The sequence below is a fragment of the Triturus cristatus genome, chromosome 7, assembly GCF_964204655.1.
Source record: "Triturus cristatus chromosome 7, aTriCri1.1, whole genome shotgun sequence".
NCBI classification, from domain to species: Eukaryota; Metazoa; Chordata; class Amphibia; order Caudata; family Salamandridae; genus Triturus; species Triturus cristatus.
The window spans coordinates 175,872,379-175,895,030 of NC_140590.1; the positions used below are offsets into that span (position 1 = coordinate 175,872,379).

General features: G+C 43.3%; 1 protein-coding gene across 1 annotated transcript in view; it reads left to right on the forward strand.

Annotated features, from left to right (window-relative positions):
• The window catches only part of LOC146809159 (IgGFc-binding protein-like), a 135,332-nt gene extending 113,759 nt beyond the window's left edge, over nt 1–21,573 (forward strand). The window contains exons 6-12 of the mRNA XM_085614836.1: nt 4,715–5,055; nt 10,738–11,311; nt 13,463–14,061; nt 16,264–16,831; nt 17,828–18,423; nt 20,785–21,355; nt 21,485–21,573. Of these exons, the coding sequence (XP_085470962.1) occupies nt 4,715–5,055; nt 10,738–11,311; nt 13,463–14,061; nt 16,264–16,831; nt 17,828–18,423; nt 20,785–21,355; nt 21,485–21,573 (3,338 nt within the window). The remainder of the gene's footprint in view (nt 1–4,714; nt 5,056–10,737; nt 11,312–13,462; nt 14,062–16,263; nt 16,832–17,827; nt 18,424–20,784; nt 21,356–21,484) is intronic.
• The last annotated feature ends 1,079 nt before the right edge of the window (nt 21,574–22,652 follow it).

Genomic DNA, 22,652 nt, shown 5'->3' on the forward strand with positions numbered 1-22,652 from the left:
GTGAGGGTTTGCCAGCTTGGGTATCATGGAGCTCCCAGTCAAACTCTGGAAGTCGGACCACTGGAGCTTTTTAGCTGGATGAACCTGCAGGCCAGTGTGAGAAGTTGACCTGGTATATGTTGTCCAATAGTTATAGTGGGCACCTTGCACCAGTCCAAACAACCATTTATTAATGATAGGTTAAAGACTTTATTGAAAGCTATCCTAGTGGTAGCTATAGAGAGCAGCCTTCAGGCTAAGTCTTGAAGGAATGTAAAGCAGCTTGTTTTACCAGTCTATAATCTCTTGAATGACTAAATGAAAGGCAACCACACCAGGTATATATATAAGATATATCTGTATTTATTTCTAAACACACCCTACTAGTATCTTTATGAGGTTAGAGGTCCAAACACATAAGTTTCACTTCAAATATTACAGTAAAATAGCAGAAATGCACGTTAGGCCCTAGGGGCGAGCCAAACCATACACTAAAATAGTGGTATAAGAACCACAACTTAATTAGACACAAGGCATTGAGCCTGTAGAATCTCTGGGACCCGAAGGAACAACCCAAGGTAGTGACACATGGGACCCACGGGGGCTGTGTGCAGTGTGAGAACACAGCAGCGAGCTCCCGTTAGCTTCGATATGGAAAGTCGCAGTTAGATTTTTAAAGATTAGGGACACTTAGAGATGAACTAGGACCAAACCATTTTGAACTTAGAAAGTTCTAGGGTCAACACCCATGGGAGCACCGGAGTACTTGAGTTACCTCACCCAGGGAAGCTGGGTGCATAGGTGTCAAATGGTGTCGGGTTGCGTTGTCGTTTTCAATGGGAGCTTGCGAAGAAGTGCTGCTGCCGGTAAGGTGCGAAGTGTCCGAAGAGATCCAAGCCTGGATGGAAGTCGAGAAGAACCTGAAAGCAGAGGGGACAGAGTCTGTGTCACTAGCCAGTGACCAGGGGCACGATAGGCGGACGCCCACCGATGTCAGGTGATTTCAGGTGAAGGAGGTGAAGCTTGACTCTTCAGCCACGAGGACCAGGAGGCATCAAGGACAACCAGGAGCTGGATTCGAGCTGTCCCACGAAGGATGTCGAGTGCTGCAGCGTCGGTGCCCGGATTGAATACAACAAGTTTTAGCAACAGCAACCCACACAGAAAGGAGCAAGATACTTCGGTGCAGACCAGCAAGATCTGGGGGACTCACCACGCGGTGGCTAGTCGAGGCATGTCTGGAGCAATCAGGGAAGCCCAAGGAAAATCAAAGTTGCCTTCATAGAAACCCACCAGTCGACAGACCAGGGATCGCGAAGTAGCCTCGAGCTGGAATGCAAGAAGCGGGCACACGGAACACTTGTGGAGTGTAGGTCCACAATCTTCAGTGCAGATGGTGCTCGAGGTAGGGACTACAAGTAACCCCAAGCACGACTTCAAGAGACGTCGAGAAGTCGATGCACTTGCAAATGTGCACGGTGACCAGGAGTTCCAGTTCCACATTACTCACAAGGGCTGCGGGTCTCAGCTTTGCTGGGGACTCGGGTCGGCCTGTAAGATGTTTGGAAATCCTTTTCCTGGGCTGCAAATACTTAAGAGTCCGGCGGGAGCTTCGGAGATGCAGACCAGCAAAATGCTTTGTTAGTGCCTGCCAAGCAGGGGAGTCACTCCTTGACCCCAAGGGAGATTTCTTCAGTCCTCTAGTCCTGAGTAGAGCATCGCAGATCCAGGATTCAGCTTCAGAGTTTCATCCAGGGATATCTAAATTCCTGTTGCCAGGGGTTCCTTACTTACACCTAAGAAAGGGGTTGCACTTACTCTAGGGACCCATCTATGGGAGGGATTGGAAAGAGGGGTGGCTACACCCATTTCCTTTGTCCAGTTTCACACCAGAGCAGTGGCTGGAAGCCCCTGAACCGGTTTGAGCTGGACTATGTATAGGGACACCAAATGTTCCCCCACTGCAGGACTTCAAAGCTCTCTGAGAGTGCTCCCACCCAGCCCCAATACACATCATCTTGTCTGGGAGGTGGTTACACCTCCCTGTGACAGGAAACCTTTGGTCCAGGCCTCCCCTGCCAGAGTTTCGGTCAGCCGCAGGAGGCCAGACCCGTGTCAGTGGCTGCAGCATCCATTTTGTGATTCCAGGGCTCTGTTAAATTGGTACCGGTTATACCGGTGCTGTCATGTCTCTCCCTCTAGAAGGGTGGGATCATATTCTCACATCAGGAATTGATGTGGGGGTATGATTCCAAGGTGTTTGACACCAAACATGACATGTTTCCGTGCAGCCAATCCAAAGTTAGCATTAACCATTTTAGTTATAATGCACTTAGGAGTATATGATCAGGTTGCACCACTGACAACCCCGGAGAAGAGATTCCAAAGGCTGCAGAGGGTCTCAGCTCATGCCTGGGCACCCTCTCACATATAACCAAGCACCCTGCCTTCAGGATTGATAAGGCCTGCCATAGGTGTGACTGATAGGTTTCTATGTGCAGTGATAGGTGAGGTATAGTGAACCTATACCTCAGTAAGGGGTGCATGCACCGCCTTACCCAGGCTGCAGTAGCAGACCTGTGGTGTCATTTTGGAGGGCTTTCCAGGGGTGGCACAATATATGCTCGAGCCCCTGGTAGGCCTCAGGGGTACCTATGCCCTGAGTACATAGTATATCATATACTAGTTGCTCACAATGGTACCGCAAAATCTAATCTGGAGTGTACCTAAAGTACATGGAATCAATTTATAAGAGAAAGCAGATAGGATTGGGACCTGAATAGCAGGTTCCCAGCAAACTAAGTCAAAAACGATCAAAAAACCAGGATAAAAGTGGAGGCAACCATGTAGTCAGGTGAAGCTGGGTGGCTTTGTTCTCTTGGTTGAGTCGGTCCCCTTACAGAGCTTTTTTCCAAAGTTGCTCCAAACATCTTGAACTTCTTCCTGAAGTTCCTCTTGAGGGTCCAAAGTGTTCAAAACACAATCCAAGGGTCTGGAATCTCCTAGATGGTCCTTAAAAGTTTGGGACCACAAATCCCACAATGCACCTAGACAAAACCCTTACAAATCTACTGGACAGACTCCAGACAGGGGAATCTTGGTGGTGATGATCCAAGTGAGCTCTGTTAACCTGTAGCTTGCAGGGAGTCCACTCTGTATTCCTCTTGAAGCAAGGTACATCCAGAGGGCTGCAGTTCTAGATAATGCAGCAGGCTCAGCCAGTCAGAATGCAGGGCATGATGGTGCAAATCAAGTTTCCAGCTTGGCAATACTTCTTCTTCTCTTAGTTTCAAGCAGCAGATCTGAGAGGCTCTGCTCCTCACACATATTTATTCAGTGTTCTCTGGAGGCAAGCAGAAGAGCACTCCTGTCCAATGAGGTGCAGGGCAAAACCCGAGAGCATGACAACTTCCTCCAAAATGTGGCATAATCTTCACTCAGAAAGCACTATTTTTGTATGGCTAAAATCTCAGCAGAGGAGCAGAGGAGCAAGACCTAGTTAAGCCAACCTCCAGTATTTCCATAGCTCTTCTTCCCACACCATCTGCAAATTCCTGCCTTAAGCCTGCCATCTGGATGGGTCAGAGGGGCTGTGGGGCTGTGGGGAAGATGGGCCTGGTTTTCCTTGCCTGTCCTAGCTCCATTTGAATTTCAGTGCTTTACGACCCCTCGCCCCTGCTATGGCATTCCTGCGCTGCAGAGCTTTCCCTAACAGATAGCCTCTTACAGACAAGAAAGTCTTACAACTTTTTTTCTTTATATTTTAGGATAAGGTCAACAATAGCATAGTGTTGTATTTATCAATACCATTTTCCTAAGTCCTATTTTGTGTTAATTCCTAGCGATAGTTATGCGTTAATAAACTATTGCCATGTTAACCTGTGTGGCTGGGGATCTACAATGGAGAAAATGAAATGTGTAGTTTCCCCAGCACCAGGACCTGTAAAACATCTTTTATAAGAACCCTGCTTATATCTACATGACACTCCATCCCTGGGACACTTTAAGGGTCCTGAATATGTAAAAACAGTATAGATCCTTATCCCACAGTGCTTCTAGCACAAAAGTCGATTTTTGGGGAGCAATTTACTACAATGTGGAAAGTGAAATTTGCAATGTCTCTGTCCCCAGGGCATATAAAACCTCTTTATGAGGACTCTCCTTATAAGGACATGACCTCTCACACTTGAGACATAGAGTGCCCTCATGCATGTGGGCATTTTCACTGTGTTTTCAACATAGCCCTGGACCTGGTTAGGCAGAGCCCAGGGACAGTCAGAGTCAGTTACCACTAGTGCACAGGGCACACAGGATGACTTTGCAACAGAAACTAAATAAGGATCAATGGAAGTAAAAGTAAGGACGAGAGAAAAGAGATGGGCAGATAGAACCAAGCGAGCTTCTGAGTGTTCAACATATACATTTGGGCATTCACCGAAGCACCCAGAAACACAGTTTTGGAATCAAATTTGTTCTTCATCGAAATTCTAAATTGGAGGTGGAATTTCCTTGTAACAGCCCATAGTTATGAGAGCAAAATCCAACCAATGCTGATTCTGTGAATCAAGAACACAGTCTGTTGTTGTCATATCTGCAGTCATTTGTACACATACACTGAACATAGGTCTACAAATGTTTAGTGATTTGGTTGCATCATTTGCTGTTTACCAAACGGACTAGTGGTTATACTGTTCATCCTTCACATCCTGTTTGCCTGCTTTTTATTTGTGTTTAGGAAAAGCCAAGCCCTCCTGCAGCTCAGTGTCCTGCCGGAAGAAGGAGGCATGCCAGCTCATCAATGACAGCCCAGTGTGTGTTCCACAGTCAGAATCTGTATGCTGGGGGTGGGGAGACCCACATTACCACACATTCGACGGCCGCAACTACGACTTCCAGGGCACCTGCACCTACACCATCGCCAAGACCTGTGGTGCGGACAACACCCTGCCAGCATTCAACATTGAGGTGAAGAACGAGAACCTAGGCAACACCAAAGTATCCTTCGTCAGCTTTGTAACAATCAAAGTCTACAACTACACCATCTCCCTGATCAAATTTGAATACGGTCAAGTCAGGGTAAGGAGACTGAAGCTGATTTCCTGATTTATCCAAGAGTTTTATAAAGCGCTTTACAGTAGCATGTAATCATTTCAGTGCACTAGAGATGTTAACTGTGAATAGTTTGTGACAGCAAGAGAAGTTAGATTCCATCGGGGAGGCGCTGTTCAAAACACATATGTGCACATTGGAGTCTGAAGGTTGTCTGTAGTCTACATCTGATCCCCTAATCCAGGAGAGTGTATTAATTGAGACTGAGCCATCAAGACAACCACTTCCGGATACACTGCCTGTTTCCTATGTGCTGATCCGAGTGGGTGGGTGGGGGTAGTCGAAATGTAACAAACTTGGAGCATCGCGCAAAATAGTTTTTATAAAGTAGACACAAATTTGTTGTTTTAATCAATTATGTCATGACAATTACTACAATCCTAGGTATAAAAATACACAAGTTCAGTACAATTGCCAAATTACATTCCATGTCCCTAAAACTATTCAGTAAAATCAATCACATCTTAGTGTAAGATGTCAATACGTTTCACAGTATGGAGCTCTTTGCAACTTTGTCTAGTACAGGAAACCAAGCAAACAAGAAAGCTATACGTGGGTTCCGACTATCTGACGTCAAATAAATTACAAAGTAGTTGTGCCGTTAAAGGATAAAGACGTATTGCATGTGCAAAAAATTAATGTAGCATTAGCAATATGTACATTTCTATTCTAGAGATTTCAAAGGAAAAACAAAGGACCATTAAACTTAATCATTTTCCTATAGGCATAGAATGGGTTAAACCCTTTGATACATCTGGCTCAAAGTTACCAAACAATGTGCAAAAACGCTTGGAGGTGATATGCATACTGTTACACTATCTTGGCCGTTATGCAAGGAAGCAGTTGACTCTTACGGCAGACTACACCTCAACCATTTACATTCAAGATCTGTTACAATCCTGTAATTTCTTCTCTCTAACAGCTGAGGGTGAGCAAATTAGTCATGGCTATGCTGTTATCGGTGGTAGTGGTCAGTGAGGCGAAAGTGCTCTTTTCAATATGAAGCTAATATAACACTTAGAGTGGTTAAAACAGAGATTTAACAGACTTTGTTCAAAGACACGCTGAAATATACAAAACGTTAATACAATATATAAAACATAAATGGAAGGGGCAAACACTTATGATGAGGATAGCATACAATTCCCCGTCCTATTTATCTTTGAGCTCTAGAAATACCTTATCAATTTGTCTCTTTATTAATTATTCAGTGACATGCAGGTAAAATGTATGTCCAAATTAGGTTGGGCTAATAGAACCATTAGAGGGTACACTGCGTCACATTAAAAGTGCCAATTCTGGAATACAACAGACCCTTATGAAGTAACATGCATGTTTTTTCACTCTCCCTCCCTACACTAGTTAGGCACTGGATAAGAATTCGGAAATATGGGTATTTGGCTATTCTGCCTCGAGGAAGCGGTTTTACCATGAACACACATGTTGTCTGTAACAACTTGAAATATGAAAAGTCTGTTTTACCATTGCTTACAAGATTCACATTGATTTGCTGCATGTATTTTTTCAAGTCTTCAAGAATAAAGTGATTTTTGTTGTAGTGTGACTCTAAGACAGGCTATTGCTTGGTGGATTCTTAAAGAGGGTCACATGTCAGTAATGATAGTCTAAAGATAGTCCCATATATAATCAAACACAATTCACAAGAGTAATAAACAGTGCACCAAAACATATTTCATCTCCTTTTGAAGGTTTCACATGATGGAATTTTCTCAATAACTAGTGAGTTTCCACCCTTAGGTGCACTTCTTGAAAAGGATAGCTCTGGAGTTTTCTTTCCTCCAAAAGAAAAGAACTACAAGAAGAAGGGGGTCTGATATCTTAGGCGGTCTGACCTCCTCAGGTAGAGTTTCCTGCTTGACATGACCAGTTTATGGGCAAGGTATTTGCCATCCCGGTAGTTGGATGAAGGATGCGTTTTGAGGAGATAGTGTTAACATTGGAATTTCTATCAGGACAACACAAATAATAACAGGAATTGGGTCCCTAATTTGAAATCTTGTTATGGGATGAAACATTTATCTTCAAAGGAAACTAAGTTTGTATTTTTCTCTTTTGGTCAAAGATTCAATGCACTTAGACAATCACATTTATATTCAAGTTAAAGACAACAATGGAGGGGCTGTAGTGTAGCACTTTAACTGCATTAAACCTAGCTTGAACAGCAATGGAGTAATAAATAGGGAAGAAAAATCTCCATTTTGAGAGTGTTTATCTTGAGATGATGATGGGTTACATAATACTTAATGGCTGAGAAACTGGCAAAGGAATTAAAAGTAATTTGAGATGATATTGTTCTTGAAAGTGATAACAGTCTTTGACCCTCGTTATGAGTGGCCCAGTAAATAGTCTGAATTTCCTCAATCCTTGAAGTTATCGGTACTAGGGGTACTTGCAACTTTGAGGGTGAGGAAAACATGCCCATTAAGCATTGATCCCTCAGAGTCCACTAAGAAATGACAAAATAATGGGAAAATCTGTAATTGCAGGCCCAAGTCCATAGTATTACTAGTTTTGGGCCAAATGTTCTCCCGCAGATTTTAGCTGCTTTCAGCTTCTAAAATCGCTAGGTGAAATTTAAGAGATCTGTGGCGTTTCCACAGGTCTCATAATTCCGATGGGGCTGGTAACTGCAGAAATGGCAGATTATTTTAGTCAAGACTACATCCTCTCTTGAGTTAGAGGATGCTGCTTCATCCCTCCTACTTGTGCCCTGATATGCAGACTCCACTGCATAGTATCCGTAAAAGCTACCGCAACAAACACTTTTAATTGCAGCCAGTCAATCGAATTGCACAGATTCATGTATCCTCAAGTCCCAGGAAAGAACGTGGGGGTAGGTTAGCAGGACTAATTGGGAGGCAGCCGTAAAATGAGGGTTTGGCTACCACACGGGAAGTTCACTCTCAAGTTCCACAAGGACCTTCCAGCACCAGGCGAAGCACTGCGTGGGGTGGTCATCCAGTATCTTGACCAGCTTCCGATCGTTCTCCGACACATTCCTTCAACCCCGTCATTCACTCTCAATATCAAGGCACGATCCGGGCAATAATACCTGACTGCACAATGTTATTGGGACCCTGAGTGGTGAAAGGGCAGTTGATTTGCCGCACTGAGGGCTCAAAAGGGAACAATTGATGAATGAAAAATATAGCAGGGGGCCTCTTGGAAGAAAGAGGCACCCTTGTCGGGCACATGTCGTACAGAGTAGCACTTAGGCAATATGGGCACAATGTCTCACTCAATGACGAGTTGCAAACGTAGTACCTTCCTTGGAAGGAGGCACAATGCCTGGTGTGTGTCACTCCGAGTCACACCAGATAGTTCCGGTCACACAAAATGAAGAGTTGCAAATTCCATACCACTGTGGAAATGAGGCACAGAGTCCGGTATGCGGTGATAAGGGTTGCACCAGATAATACCAGTAACATTCAATGAAGAGTTGCAGATTCTGTATCTCCCTGGAAATGAGGCACAATGCCTGGTGTGCATTGATACTAGTCGTACGAGGTGATTCCGCCACATACACAGGCGCAAGATCAGCAGTACCACACAAGGCAGAATGAGGCACTACTACTGGCATGTCTCTACCTCCGAGGGTTGACAACACAAGAATTGGACACCGCACGCAATGAACATGCAGTCGGCATGCTGCATGAGAGAGATGCAGCACGATCGATAAAGCGGGCCACACTATATATCACAACCAGTGAATCCGCTCACAACCAACAAGGCTCTTATGCATGTTAAGGTCCCCATGAAGCAGGGACCACATGCCTTAGATGTGGGCAAGAGCTCTTAGGCCTCTATACAAGGCAATCTGGTGTCCAAGGCACAATTCTTAGTTCCCTCCTCATACCACGCCACCAGTTGAGATCCAGCAGATGGTGTGAGCACTAAGAGGGCACCGCTCTCTGGGTGTCACAAGTAGATGGAGTCGGTCCTTTGTTGGTGGTCTTTGATGTCCCTGAGACCCCCACAAGACAACAGGGGGCAAGCTAAAAAGCCCTTGGAGAGCACAAGGTGCCACACAGCAGCAGATAGTCCGCCTAGGCCAACCACTATTCAGGAAGGACTCACAGCCCCTCTCAATGGCAGTAATCCTCCTTGTGCACAACAGATTCGTCTGGCAGTGTGCACCACGCAGTTCAAGGTTCTTCGGTCCCATGTTCCCACATGTGTGTCTCTCCTCTTCTGATGTATAGCACCAGTAGTGATACTGTAGCGTGCCTTTGAAGTTAGGGGTGATTCAGAGGGTCTCCCTTTGAACAACAGTTGTGTCTCCTAAATTTCAGTCCTGTCTGCCATGAGGCTTCGGAATGCATATCTTAATCTTTAGTGGGGCCAGGATCTGGCTCCCATATGGCCAATGTCAAAACCTCTTCCTCCATTCTATCCAGTCAGGCCCTCAAATGGCAGAGGTCTGTCGATCCAATTGAATGCCCACTGTTTTATAGCTGTTGCTAGGGAATGCCCAGATGTGCTCCCCCAGCCTTCTGTGTGGGATGGAGTCAAACTAAAAAGCACACAAAGAGTTCCAGAGCAGAGAAATGCCCACTTTCTAGAAATAGCATTTCTAAGCTAGCAATGACAAAACCACCTTTACCACAGGAAAGGGGTTGTCATTGTGAATCTAATGATAGAAAAAGTTATAAGGCTTCTCCACTGCAATCCACTGTTTCAGTCCGAAGTCATTTCGAATATTTTCTAATTTTAAGCTATGGGAAGAGCAACTGTTATAGTCAGTGAAAACACACATGGGTATTCCTTACTACGTGGGCAGGGTACACACATAGGTACATGCCTTGCCTTCCAACTTCCATTTGCTTCACGCCTAAAGTCTTCCCCTAGAGGTGCTCTAGTGGCAGTGAAAGGTCGCCAGAAGGATGACTAGTTATTTAGAAAGGCCAGCCTGAGTATAGGCACAATTGTGCACACACAGACCTGCCATGGCAGTCTGGACACATGTTTTAAAACATTAGGTAAGCACCCTTTCCTAAAATCTGTAGAAAGGGTGCGCACACTTTCACATTGTATTTACAGTTGGAAAGTGTCCAGAGCCCTAAGGCCACAACAAGAGAATCAGCAAAACCCAGAAGGAAAAAGCAAAAGGTTTAGGGAAACACTTCCTGAAGAGTATCCGGTCTAACAGATAGGAAATGTAATTGCTGAAGAGTCCTCATCCTCTGACATAATGTGAGAGGATAAGTAAAGGCATCCAGTTCTATCACCAGTGTTACAGTAATGTAAATATTTGCCTTTAGTGTTTGACACGTGTGGTGGTTATGTTTAGATGATTATTATTTTAGAATCTGTTGACAGCAGGTCAAGATAATAGGTTGAGAAGGCAGTCAATTGTAATGATGGAGATTAATGAGGTTAGTTGATGAGTATGATCAATTGTAGTACTGCTGAAATTGCGGGTGGGAATTTTAACCAGTGATGTTGATGACGGTTGAGTGTGATGAAGTTGATGTGTGGGCAACGATGCTGACCTAATGGTGAGGCATACACCCATGCTGCGAGGTCTGTAGTATAATAATAATAGGTTTGGTATAGATAATCTGACCTTTTTATTAAGGCTATTTTGCCAATGCCTATCGTGTTGATAACCAGTACTTGCTTTTGTAGGTTAACAATGAGAAGTTAAGTCTTCCTGTTATCCTGAACGATGGTAAACTACGGCTTTATCAATCCGGAGGACTCATCCTCATTCGAACTGTTTTCACTCTCAAAGTGTACTATGACTGGAACTACTTTCTAAAGGTCAAAATCTCAAGCAGCTTCTTTGAAAATATATGTGGCCTGTGTGGCAACTACAATGGAAACCCCAATGATGACTTCAAGATGCCCTCAGGATTACTGGCTCCGAATCCAATTGACTTTGGGACAAGCTGGAAGGTAGAAGATGGTGACCGTTTCTGCCGGCACAATTGCAATGGTGTATGCAAGACCTGCAGCGCAGACCTGGTGAAAAAGTATGAAGACCAGGCTCTTTGTGGACTGATAACCAAGTTGGTGACTGGACCTTTCAGAGAGTGCCATGCAGTAATTGACCCCAAAATTTACATGGACAACTGTGTCTATGATATGTGTATTAACAATGGATTCAAGCTAATGTTATGCCAAGCTCTAAAAACATACACTGATACCTGCCAGAGAAAGAACATCAAGGTCTATGAATGGAGAAGCATAGCTGGATGCCGTGAGTACAGACCTTCATTTACCTGTCATGCAAATATAATAATCTGCATGTTATTCACTGTAACCGTGAAGCAACGCAGAATATGTGCTACTTATCACATCTGATAAATTCTAAACCCTCATTCTGTCAAAGGTTATTGAGCATAACTGCATTAGATAGAGGCTTAAACGTGAGGCAGAAAAGCATCCAATACTCCGTGAAGTAAGGAGTGCGGTGTCCTAAAGATATTTAGTGCAGTCTAAGACTAATGTAATTGTGATTATCCCCCAATGTTTCATAGATCATAATGAGAAACTGAAGAATGTATGAACAGTAGCTTCCATCCTCTATCTCAGAGCTATTTGTTTTGTGAAGCTTGACATGATCACTAGGGAGACAGAGGAAGTCTGAGAGCTGTAATGTCGTGGGCTAGGTCAAACCTGTGAGCCTCATGAAGCTTTTCAATTCTGATCAATCTTGAAATTTTAAATGACTCTAAAAACAGGTGGGTGATGATGAACCTTTATGATTATTAAGCGGGCATTTTCTTCAGATGGCCAAATAGGTACATTTTGGGGTCTTCCTTAAAACAAAAATGTGGTGCTATGAACACAGAAGACACTAATGGGTTTTTTAAATCTGTGATACTACTGGACATACACAATGTAAATAAATGGGTCATTATTCGATCCTATCCATCACTTATTTTGCAAAGATTTTGATGGATTTAAGGGCTCTATCGTTTAGAACAGAATCAGGAAATAAGATATTCCGCTAACCAATACACCCATAGCAAATGTCATTAGGAATTTCTTTGACATCTTTTATTAAAAACCACAAAGGCAAAGCCTCAAAATCATTATCATTTGGCAGTGGTGTGTAAACCAACGTCGCCTGTGTTAGGCCACGTCTGATTGGGAAGGGATTAAGTTATTTAGACAGCATTTACTGTTAACACAAAGTAGTTTCTCAGTTAGCAGCCTTTTTATAGACTTTAGGGGCAATGCATATTAATATTCATATGATTTTCTATGTTGTAATAACCCAGAGGACAGTTGAGGCACTGATAATGTCAAAGTGATATACACATGTGCTGTGGTTCTGATTATAGTTCAATAGAAGAGTGGTCACAGTAGCAACAATTTTTAAAAACAAAAACTTAAGCAGCATTCACAATACCGATTTAAGTTTGACTGCAAAGAATGCAATATATTTTGGATATGAATATGCAATTCAATTGTGGCAACGCAATTGTTCTTTCATCGAGAAAATAATTCTAATATTTGTGACCAGGTGCTCAAGAGTGGGGAAAGGAGAAGATGGAGTGTTTGTGGTCAAAGTGAAACCATGAGGGTGGTGGACAAGGAAAAGGTAGTGTGACATATATCCATCAAATTCAAAAAGTGAGACTGATCCGGCCTAACATGGGTCAATTGTTCCAAATGTATCACATAGCATGACATGAACACTATTAATGAATTACAGTTGTCGAGGCTGGTGAGCTAGTTTATCCATACAGTCCTGATGAAGACACTACCCTAAGGCTGGAATAACCTTGTTCATCGCTTAGGGGTCGAAACGTTGACTACAACTAGCTCACAAGCCTCGACAACTGTAATTCATTAACAGTGTTCATGTTAAGCTATGTGATACAATTAGAACAATTGACCTATGTTAGGCCGGATCAGTCTCACATTGTGAATTTGATGGATATATGTCACACTACCCTTTCCTTGTCCACCACCCTCAAGGTTTCACTTTGACCACAAACACTCCATCTTCTCCTTTCCCCACACTTGAGCACCTGTTAAAAAATATTATAATTATTTTCTCAATTCATATTCAAAATAAATTGCATTCTTTGCCGTCTAACTTAAATCAGTATTGTGAATGCTGCTTAATTTTAGTTTTTATAAATTGTTGCTACTGTGACCACTCTTCTATTGTACTGCAATTCTGACCCGGGTCTGGTAGCCTTTCGGGTATCCCCATTGAAACACAACATGCGGTTCTGATTATGTTAGCTGCTACACAGATTTAGGGAGTACATTTGCTAGTAAGCAATCACTTTGCAATCTTTCACGAGTAATTCACTCAAGAGCAACGAAAAAAAGATCAAAGCACTATTTGACAGTTAGCCAAGTAACATTAACATGCCATTTCTTCCTGTAGCTGTCCAGTGCCCACCGAACAGTCAATTTATGACATGTGGCAGTGCCTGCCCTGCAACTTGCAACGATGGTGCACTTCCTGAGAAATGCTCTGAGGCTTGTGTGGAGTCATGTCAGTGTAATCCAGGCTTTGTCCTCAAAGAGGGCAAGTGCATTGCAAAGAGCACCTGCGGCTGTGTCTTTGAAGGGCGACAGTACGCCCCAGGTCAGAAGTTCTGGGGCAATGTAAAGTGTACGAAACAGTGGGCATGCAATCCACAGACCAACAACGTTGAAAGCAAAGAGATCACCTGCAAATCAACTGAAAAATGTGATGTGGTCAAAGGCATCCAAGACTGCTATCCTTTAAGCTATGGCACCTGCTTAGCCTCTGGTGACCCACACTATACCACCTTTGATGGCATGAGATACAACTTTATGGGTACTTGTGTCTACCAGTTTGCAGGACTGTGCAAGAAGAGCGATGATTTGGTGGATTTTCAAGTTTTTGTCCAGAATGATAATCGGGGAAGGAAAGAAGTATCTTACACATCCCTTGTGCAAGTCAAAGTGTATGATTTTGATATCATCATCAGCAATAAGTACCCCCAAAAAATTCTGGTATGTATGTATACATTCTGGTAGTTTTACTATATAGGATATTGACAAATATCACTGTCCATGACATTTATCAACAAGCATTCTATGAGTAATCAAATACCCATGAAGGATGAAATGTGGTGCTACTTTCACGAGATACTGAAAAGTAAGTAGTATCAGATTCAGAACCACCCCGTGAAGCAATTATTAATTTGGGTATGTATAAGCACTTCCAAAGCTGTCTAGCTATTTGAGACTTGATAAATAAAATGTGAATCATAGAACTTGACAGACATTAAAGTCTGATCGGAAAATCTTTCAATTCCATTGTGTAGCTTATGTTAAATTTGAATTGATAACGACTGAAAATTCTAAAAAGCAGTGGAAACATTTCACATTACACTGTGCTTAAGTGCGTAAAAAATCAATTTGAGACTAAGTGCTATATCCGCAGTCACAATATCAGGATTTGTGGAAATTGATGATCATAAACTGCAATTATGATTCTAGAAAATCCACCAGTACGATGGACTATCTGCCATCAACAATCAAGGAGTAAGGACATGAAAAGGTGCAGTGCGGCGGATAGACCTAAAAAATGCACCCAATGCCAACCAATCCGAAGGTTTGCAAGTATACATAAACATTTAGAAGGTAATTTCTTACCCTGCAAATACATGTAAAAATGCTCAGAGAAAGACTGGAGTAAGTGCCATTGCATGAAAAGAAATGGGTGGTTGTAGAATATTATTCTTAGAGGATGAAGTGGAAGTGGTGTCTTCAAAGTGAAAATACTTTCTCTACACAAAAAAAATAATACATACATTGGCGAATGCTGATTTTCTCATCTTGCAGATGTTTTGATCTAGTGTAAAATTCAAGACAGTCAATGTTGCAAAGTAAGAACATTCATTGACATCTATAACTCAATCCCCAAAAATCTGAAATGTACTTAAAATATAGGAGAAAACCTATTGGAGCAGATATATTATTTTTGCAGTCTGCCTTTGTGCATCAGATCCGACAGGTTGTGATCATCACCTAAGTTGTACTAGACTCTCCGATCTGACTCTGATACAAATAGGAGAAGCATCAGACATAGTATCACTCCATAAAACTTCAATGTAACAAGACAAAGCGCAGACCAAAAAAACGAAATTAGAAGCCGTCCTAGGAACTAAAGACTCCAAAGAACACAAAGGAAAGTGGTAGTTCCTAAAGTAACAACATAAAAAAGAATGGAAGGGCCTTTGGTAGTATGAGGTATTGAAAGATGAAAGTGCAGGTTCCTTAAGGCCGTCAAGATAGTCGCCAGACTTTAGAGACACAAGAGGCAGATTTTACATAGGTATGACTCATACAATTTATTTGAGCTCACAAGAGATATCTTGAGAATAGAGAAGACAGAGGAATTCTCGAGAAGTAGAAGGGGATGGAAGTATGAAACTCAGCCTATAGATGTCTAGGAAGGGGATGGTTTGAAAAATTATTATAGCAAGGAGAAGGCCAGGTGGAGAACGAGAACAGCAGTAGAACCTCCACACCAGTTTGCAGTTAGCCGTAAAGTAGCTGTTGAGAGAAGTTTACTTCCACTTGCATTTGGGAAGTTTGAGGACTGGTCAGATAAATTTGTTGAAAGCACTGTCAAAGGTGCTTTATCACACGTGAGCTCAGTTTCATCTAGATAATCATTATTATATGGTACATACTGACTTCTGGAACAGTTTAATGGTTGTGTGGTCTACTTCAGTCACTACTGAATAATGTGTATCCTCCAACAGCATCAGGAAGAGTGGGTTATTATCCACTATGGTAGAATGTTAAAACAATGCTTGTTGTTAATGCATTTTCAAATGTTTTGGGAATCCGGGGAGCAGTCTATCAAATATTACAAATGAGAGAGGGCGCAGAAGAAAAATGAGGACTATATAGGTGTGAAGGGAGCAGAGAGTTGCTGCTGAACACAAGAAAGCAGGTTTCTATCCTGGCAATAGGTGCAAGTAGGATTTGCCCCTAGATCATGACAGAACATCTCTGATAGGAAGAATGGGCTGGATTCTAGAGGTGTGAATATCCCACAATGCCTTTTGCTACTCAGACTGCAAAGTGAAAACAGGTGGGGAAGTCTCTGTGCACTACTATATCCTTTCAGCTACTCTAGGTATATTGTTGGCACTTTGAATAGATGTTAACAGCGATGTACATTCTGGTTTCTCTTTACAGCTGAATGGTTTGTTAATCCACCTGCCCTACAGAATCCACAACGGCAAGCTCTCAATTCATAGGCAAGGCTATCGATGTTACGTGCAAACTAGCTTTGGTCTACGCGTCACCTACGACTGGCAGTCCTACATTTTAGTCAAAATCCCTAGCACATACGCGGGTGTCATGTGCGGTCTCTGTGGTGACTTTGATGGAGACAGAAGCAAGGAGCTGACCATGAAGAACAACGTCTTAACAACAGATGCAACCGCCTTTGGTAAGAGCTGGAAGGTCAGGGATGTCCCCGGCTGCTCCAAAGCTGACAAGGCTCACTGTTCTGATCTGCCGTCGGTGGAGAAGGGTCAGAGAGAGAAGAAAAAAGAGTGCTTTGTCCTGGTGGATCCTACTGGCCCATTCCGGGATTGCCAAGCTGTCATTGATCCAGAGGGTGCTTTCAAAGACTGTGTGTATGACGCTTGCTTCTACAAAGGGCGCCAGGACATTATATGCCAGGTCATCGCTAGCTATGCTGCTGCTTGCCAGGATGCTGGAATTAAAGTGTATGCTTGGAGGGCTGCCAAGTTCTGCAGTAAGTATATTCACAATTTATAGAAAGATTGTTAGGATAGCCTTTCAAAATAGACGGTGTGTTCCAATAAATGGCAGTGAGTGTACAGAAATTGACATTCCCTCAGAAAAAATGGTCCACAGTAGAATCCAAAATTCTCGAATTGAGGGAAATTCATAAATTTAAGACATCTTCTATGCACTTCAGATTTCTGCAATACACGACCAGACATTGTAGCCTGTTACGTTTACACTGTGTCAGCTAAAAATAAATATTCCTTTGTACTTGCCACATGGAGGACGACAGTGGTCACAGCTTAATCTAAACTGTTACTTTTTTCTAAAAGTTTCTGAATCATTACCTTAGGGTGCTATCTCAGGAGAGGACAAGAGATAAAGTTTCTAAGGGGCCTCTTATAAACGCTGAAGATGAGATACAGGAGCTCAGGTGTATGAGAAATTATTTGGGACAAGAGAGATAAAACATGGAGAAAAAGAACAGGGGACAAATTAGGTTAATGCAGGGTAATGGGACAGCAAAGAGGAAGGACAAAATACTATAACTGCGAGGTAAAGATTGAAAAAGGGGGAAGTGTTGGAAAAATCACTGAGTGAGTAAAGTAAAAACAGTAATTCAAACAGAAATATAAACTGTAGTAAATGAAAGAAGCGAATGTTTAGAAGACAAAGTTACTTCCTTGTAGAAATGAAGCCCCTGGAGTCATGTTGTGATATGGTAACCATCAGGAGACAAAATATGTCACATTCTTTTTTTCATGTAAGATGATTAGAGTGGAGCATGTTATTTTCTTTTGAATTCTTTTTTGGAATCACTAGTATCTTACCCAGAACTGTGCAATTTACACTCAATGAAACAGCTGTCTTTTTTCAACTATCCACACTTCTGAGTCAGCCTGCAAATCCACACACATAAATGCAACAAGGCAACGATGTAAGGAAGCCATGGTTTCTTGTACCAATCTTTGCTAATGGGTTCTTTGCTCTCTCTTAATTTTAGGTCCTGTCTGTGGTGAGAACAGCCACTACGAGGTGTGTCCTAGTGGCTGCCCCACCACCTGCTCTAGCTTCACTCGCCGAGTGGAATGTAATGCAAACTGCAAGGAAGGCTGTGTGTGTGATGATAGTTTTGTACTCAGCGGTGACCAGTGTGTTTCCCTCTCCCAGTGTGGATGTGAATACAACGGTATCTACTTCAAGTCTGGAGAGGTCTTCGACCCCGAAGGCCTGTGTTCCAAGCAGTGCACCTGTAAGGCAGGTGGAAGTGTGGAATGTAAAGCATTCTCTTGCAATGCCAATGAGGAGTGCAAGATAATCAATGGCATCCTGAAGTGTCAGCCCATTGGCTCTGCTCTGTGCGCAGCAACTGGTGGTCTTCATTATCGAGGATTTGATGGTCTGATGTTTGACTTCCAAAGCACCTGCACATACACTCTCTCAAGAACCACTGCCCTCAAAAACAACTTGCTCCCCTTCGAAATCAGCATTGAGAATGACAAGTATGGGAACGGCAGAGTGGCAGTGACGAAGATGGTTGTGGTTGACGTCTATGGATACAACCTCATGCTCATGCAGAACAAGAGAGGCATCGTCAGGGTAAGCCAAGGTTATGATCCTATCACACTTTACCCTTTGCACAGTACTCGTACAATCTTAACTCAATCAGTCAGTCATTAAATCATTGAAGGTTTCAAATGTGATTAATACTTGCTCCTATATATAAGTATTGAACAACCACTCTTCTTAAGGGTGATTTTCGAAAAGAAAAACAATAACATAACTGCAAACTATTAATAAGAACTATGAACTCAGTGGTCACAAAAACCAACTATGGACACACACACCCAGCAGGAAGAGGGTTCTTCTGCTATTAGCTAGACTGTGCTAGATGACGAAGCCACAAGTGATTGAATTTGTGCATCAAGGCAGACACACCATGACCTGATGGGTATCTGGTGTATAGAGGTCTCATTTTTATGTGAACTTTGGCAGAAATCCCCAGTATTGCACCTACAAGGGTAAGCATGTTTCTGTAAGAATCCTGGCGTTACTCTGGTAGCTTGGCACAGGTAGCGGGCTTCCCTCTGAGAAAATGCATATGTTGTATTTCACTGCACAAAAAATAAGCATTAAAGCTAACAAATCAGGTCAAAACACTAAATCAATTTAGTAATAACGTATAAAATATAATGATTAAAACAACATCAAAATGACAACATTTGCTTAAGGTACAGGAACAGTGAAGTGTCCACAAGGAACAATAGGAAACCTGAGAATTAAAAGTGAATGTTATCCTATGGATAAAGGGGACCAGGTCTCGGGCACCTTTTCAGGCTGACCATGAGGGAGCAAGGGTTGGGTGAAGACTATTGGTTCGCCTTGGTCAATAGCTTTAATTTAAAACTTAGGGCCTGATTTTGAGTAAAGAAGGGGCCCTGCTGTCCGTCAGGGGGCTCTACCGGACTACCTCCCACTATATATTTAGCTCTCCCCAGGCCCTGTAAAGATCTCTCAGCCTTCAAAGGAGTCACCCCCTTGGAGGTTCCTGTAGAGTCACTGAAAGTTTGCTGAGTGGCCACCATATCATACACCCACTATGGCCACTTTTCTGTTGCCTTCCTCTTCACCATTAGCGAAGGGTGTTAGTAAGTATGTCTCTGGGGAGACCTTGTTGAAATGACATTCATTAACATGCGTGAGATAACACAAAGCCAGCACTGTCTTTGGGTGGCCTCACAACGTCATCTCTGCCTATCTGCTAAGTATAGGGTTCAGCAGCCTGGCAATAAATCCTCTTAATCACACTCCCTATTCTTCCTGATGGCCTTACTACAGCATTGAGCCCTATTGTCTCTGGCACAGTGATAATGGTGGGGAAATTTCATGCCTCATCTTATTCTTGGTGGTTAGAGAAAAACCTAATTAAAAGTCACTGCAGGAAGCTATAGGGGGCAAACTGGTTCTGACGCAGGTTTATTGAGGAGCAAAGTTTAACAATGTTTCCAAAACTGCTTCGAACATTTGTACTTATAATCTAAGGTTGCCAATGAGTTAGATTTTCCTTTAATAAAATGTCGCAATAATGGGTCCCAGCTCGTGCTACACAATTAGCTGTTTAGATGGCTTCTTAAGAACTGAACAGCCTTTTCCATGGACAGCTGACACACACCTAAGTAGTGTAATCTCATTGACGTCCCTGTTACCGCCGACATATGCAAGCAAACATACACTTCATGAGGTCATTATGATCATTCTGCAGCTCGGCCTCGTGCACTTCAAAGTCCCCTTACAACTGACTTATTTAATGATATAGTTGACCCTAAACATGTAAAATCAGGCTGGCATGCATTCTAACCCCGAAGCTTTGTTTGCAGTGTTAGATGGCTCCATCAAATCCAATTTTCCATGTTTGTAACCCAGTATGTGTGTGGCATAGAGCCACGCTGCATGCTGTAATGGGGTTTTGACTGTAAGCCATTTGCACAGACCGCAAACATTTACATCAATCAACTTAAATAGAAGGAAAATATATAAATAATTGTTTCACAACTGATTGCTAATTTGAAGTGACAGAGCACATGCAATGTCGGATTTCTTAAAAGCTTCTCCCTGCCAAGAGGTCCAAAAATTGGCAGCAAATTTGGTGCATGAAAATGAACAATTTACTTGCAATCAAAATCCTCATACTGATCATTACCTTCCGTTGTCACACTCTCAATCATAAATTATAGGTGTTCAATCTGGGTTATTAGAGGATAGTTTGACCTCATATAGAACACAAACTCCTATGGCAAGTGAAAGTCCAAGTACCTCAAATCTTGCAGTAAAGTGCTTCTGATGTAAGTGCTCTTGATGTCTTGCAGTTCTGCTGGCTGCTAGTCAAGATACGAAACAAAACACTGATCTCAAATGTAGTAATATCAAAGATAATAACGTGGCCTGTTTCTTTGTTGTTAGGTTGACGCAATAAATAGCAACCTCCCTCTGACACTGAATGATGGAAATATTAGGGTCTATCAGCATGGAATCCGAAGCATAGTGGAAACTGACTTTGGCCTAGTGGTCAGCTATGACCTGGTTTACCAAGTTAGGGTCACTGTCCCTGGCAACTACAAAGGTCAACTCGAAGGCTTGTGTGGTAATTATAACGGGAACATAGAAGATGAGTTCATGCTGCCCTCCAAGACTCTGGCTTCAGATAGCACCAAGTTTGGCACCGGATGGAGAGTTAACATTGCAGGTGTCAGCTGCAATGAAGGCTGTGGCAATGCCTGCCCTGCCTGTCCACATGCAAAAAAGAACATCTTCAAGCAGGATAATTACTGCGGCTTCTTGAAGCTAGCCAGGGGTCCTCTAAGCGCCTGCTACGCCACCATCAACCCAGATGTATACTACAGCAACTGTATTTATGACCTGTGTGTGGGCAATGGCAACCAGAATGTTCTGAGGCACAGCATCCAAAGTTATGTGGCTGCATGCCAGGCTGCCGGTATAACCATCCGGCCCTGGAGAAACGATTCCTTCTGCCGTAAGTTCCACTACCCAAGATGTCCACACTTATGATCTGCCGCATCTTAAACCCCTCTCTGTTAACAATCTGTTGTTTCTAAGATATGTTCGCAACCCACTTGGTATTAATGTTTTCTGCTCTTTTCAGGCTTCATGCTTGGTATTCTGCGTCTTCATGTTCTTCTTGCCTTTTTCTGTGACTCCAGCTACGTTTCAGTTTCAATTCTTGCACTCTAGCCACTTCACTCTTTCCAGTGTTTTGTTGCATCACACCTCGTTTCCCAGCTAGGTCTCTTTCTATAACACATTGTTTTTTTTTTTTTTTTTTTTTTTTGAAACCGTTTATTGCATTTTGAAAAAGTTACAGGTATGGGCCTACAACCACCCGGCCGGCCGCTAGAGTGACAAAAGCATATGACATACATACAGTAAGAGTCTCTTGGCGGTGCAGATTGGTAAAGCAGGAGACATCAATAGCGCAGGCCGCATAACTCCAAGCCCACAATACGGTTTCCTTTTATCAAAACAGAACAACACAAAAAACCACACCCGCAAGGCAACCCGCAATCCAAAGTGACGGCACGTGCTCCGTAAGTGGGGGATCCCAACCAGCAGCAAAACTCTGAAGAGGGGAATGGGAGTAGATCAGGGACTGGGGAACCACATGCCCACGGCTGAGGGAGGGGGGTCGGCTAGGGGGACGGAGCTGGCGAGGCAGCCGGTAGCAGTGGCGGCTCACAAATACCCCCGCGGTAGGCGTTCCAGGGGCCCCAGATTTTCACCCACGCCCCAGGCTTACCCCTCGCCACATACACCACCTTTTCATGAAACATACACCAATCCATATGTTCTTTCCAGGCCAACACCGCCGGGGGCCTCTGGGATCCCCACAATTGAGCAATGTCACGCTTAGCTATCATGTATCCCAGAGTCACCCACCGCGTCTGCGGGACCGAATAGTCATTTGGTTCCCACACATTCAGCAGGCATCTCCTCGCTTCAGGCAACAGCGCGACACGCGTAACCACACGCAGAACCTCATGCACACCACGCCAGAATCGCTCCACCTTTGGGCACTCCCACAGTATATGCATGAAAGTTGCCAAAGCACCACAGCCACGCTTACACAATCCGTCACCAGCAAAGCCCATACGTAGAAGCCTTGGCCCCGTCACGTAAACCCGGTGAAGGATCTTAAGCTGGACGAAGCGAAGGCGAGCCGGGATGGCCACCTCCTTCGGAGAGGCCACCGCGGAAATCCAATCCTCGTCGTCCAGTTCCAGCCCGTCGGCAACCCAGGCCTCGCGGAGACTAGT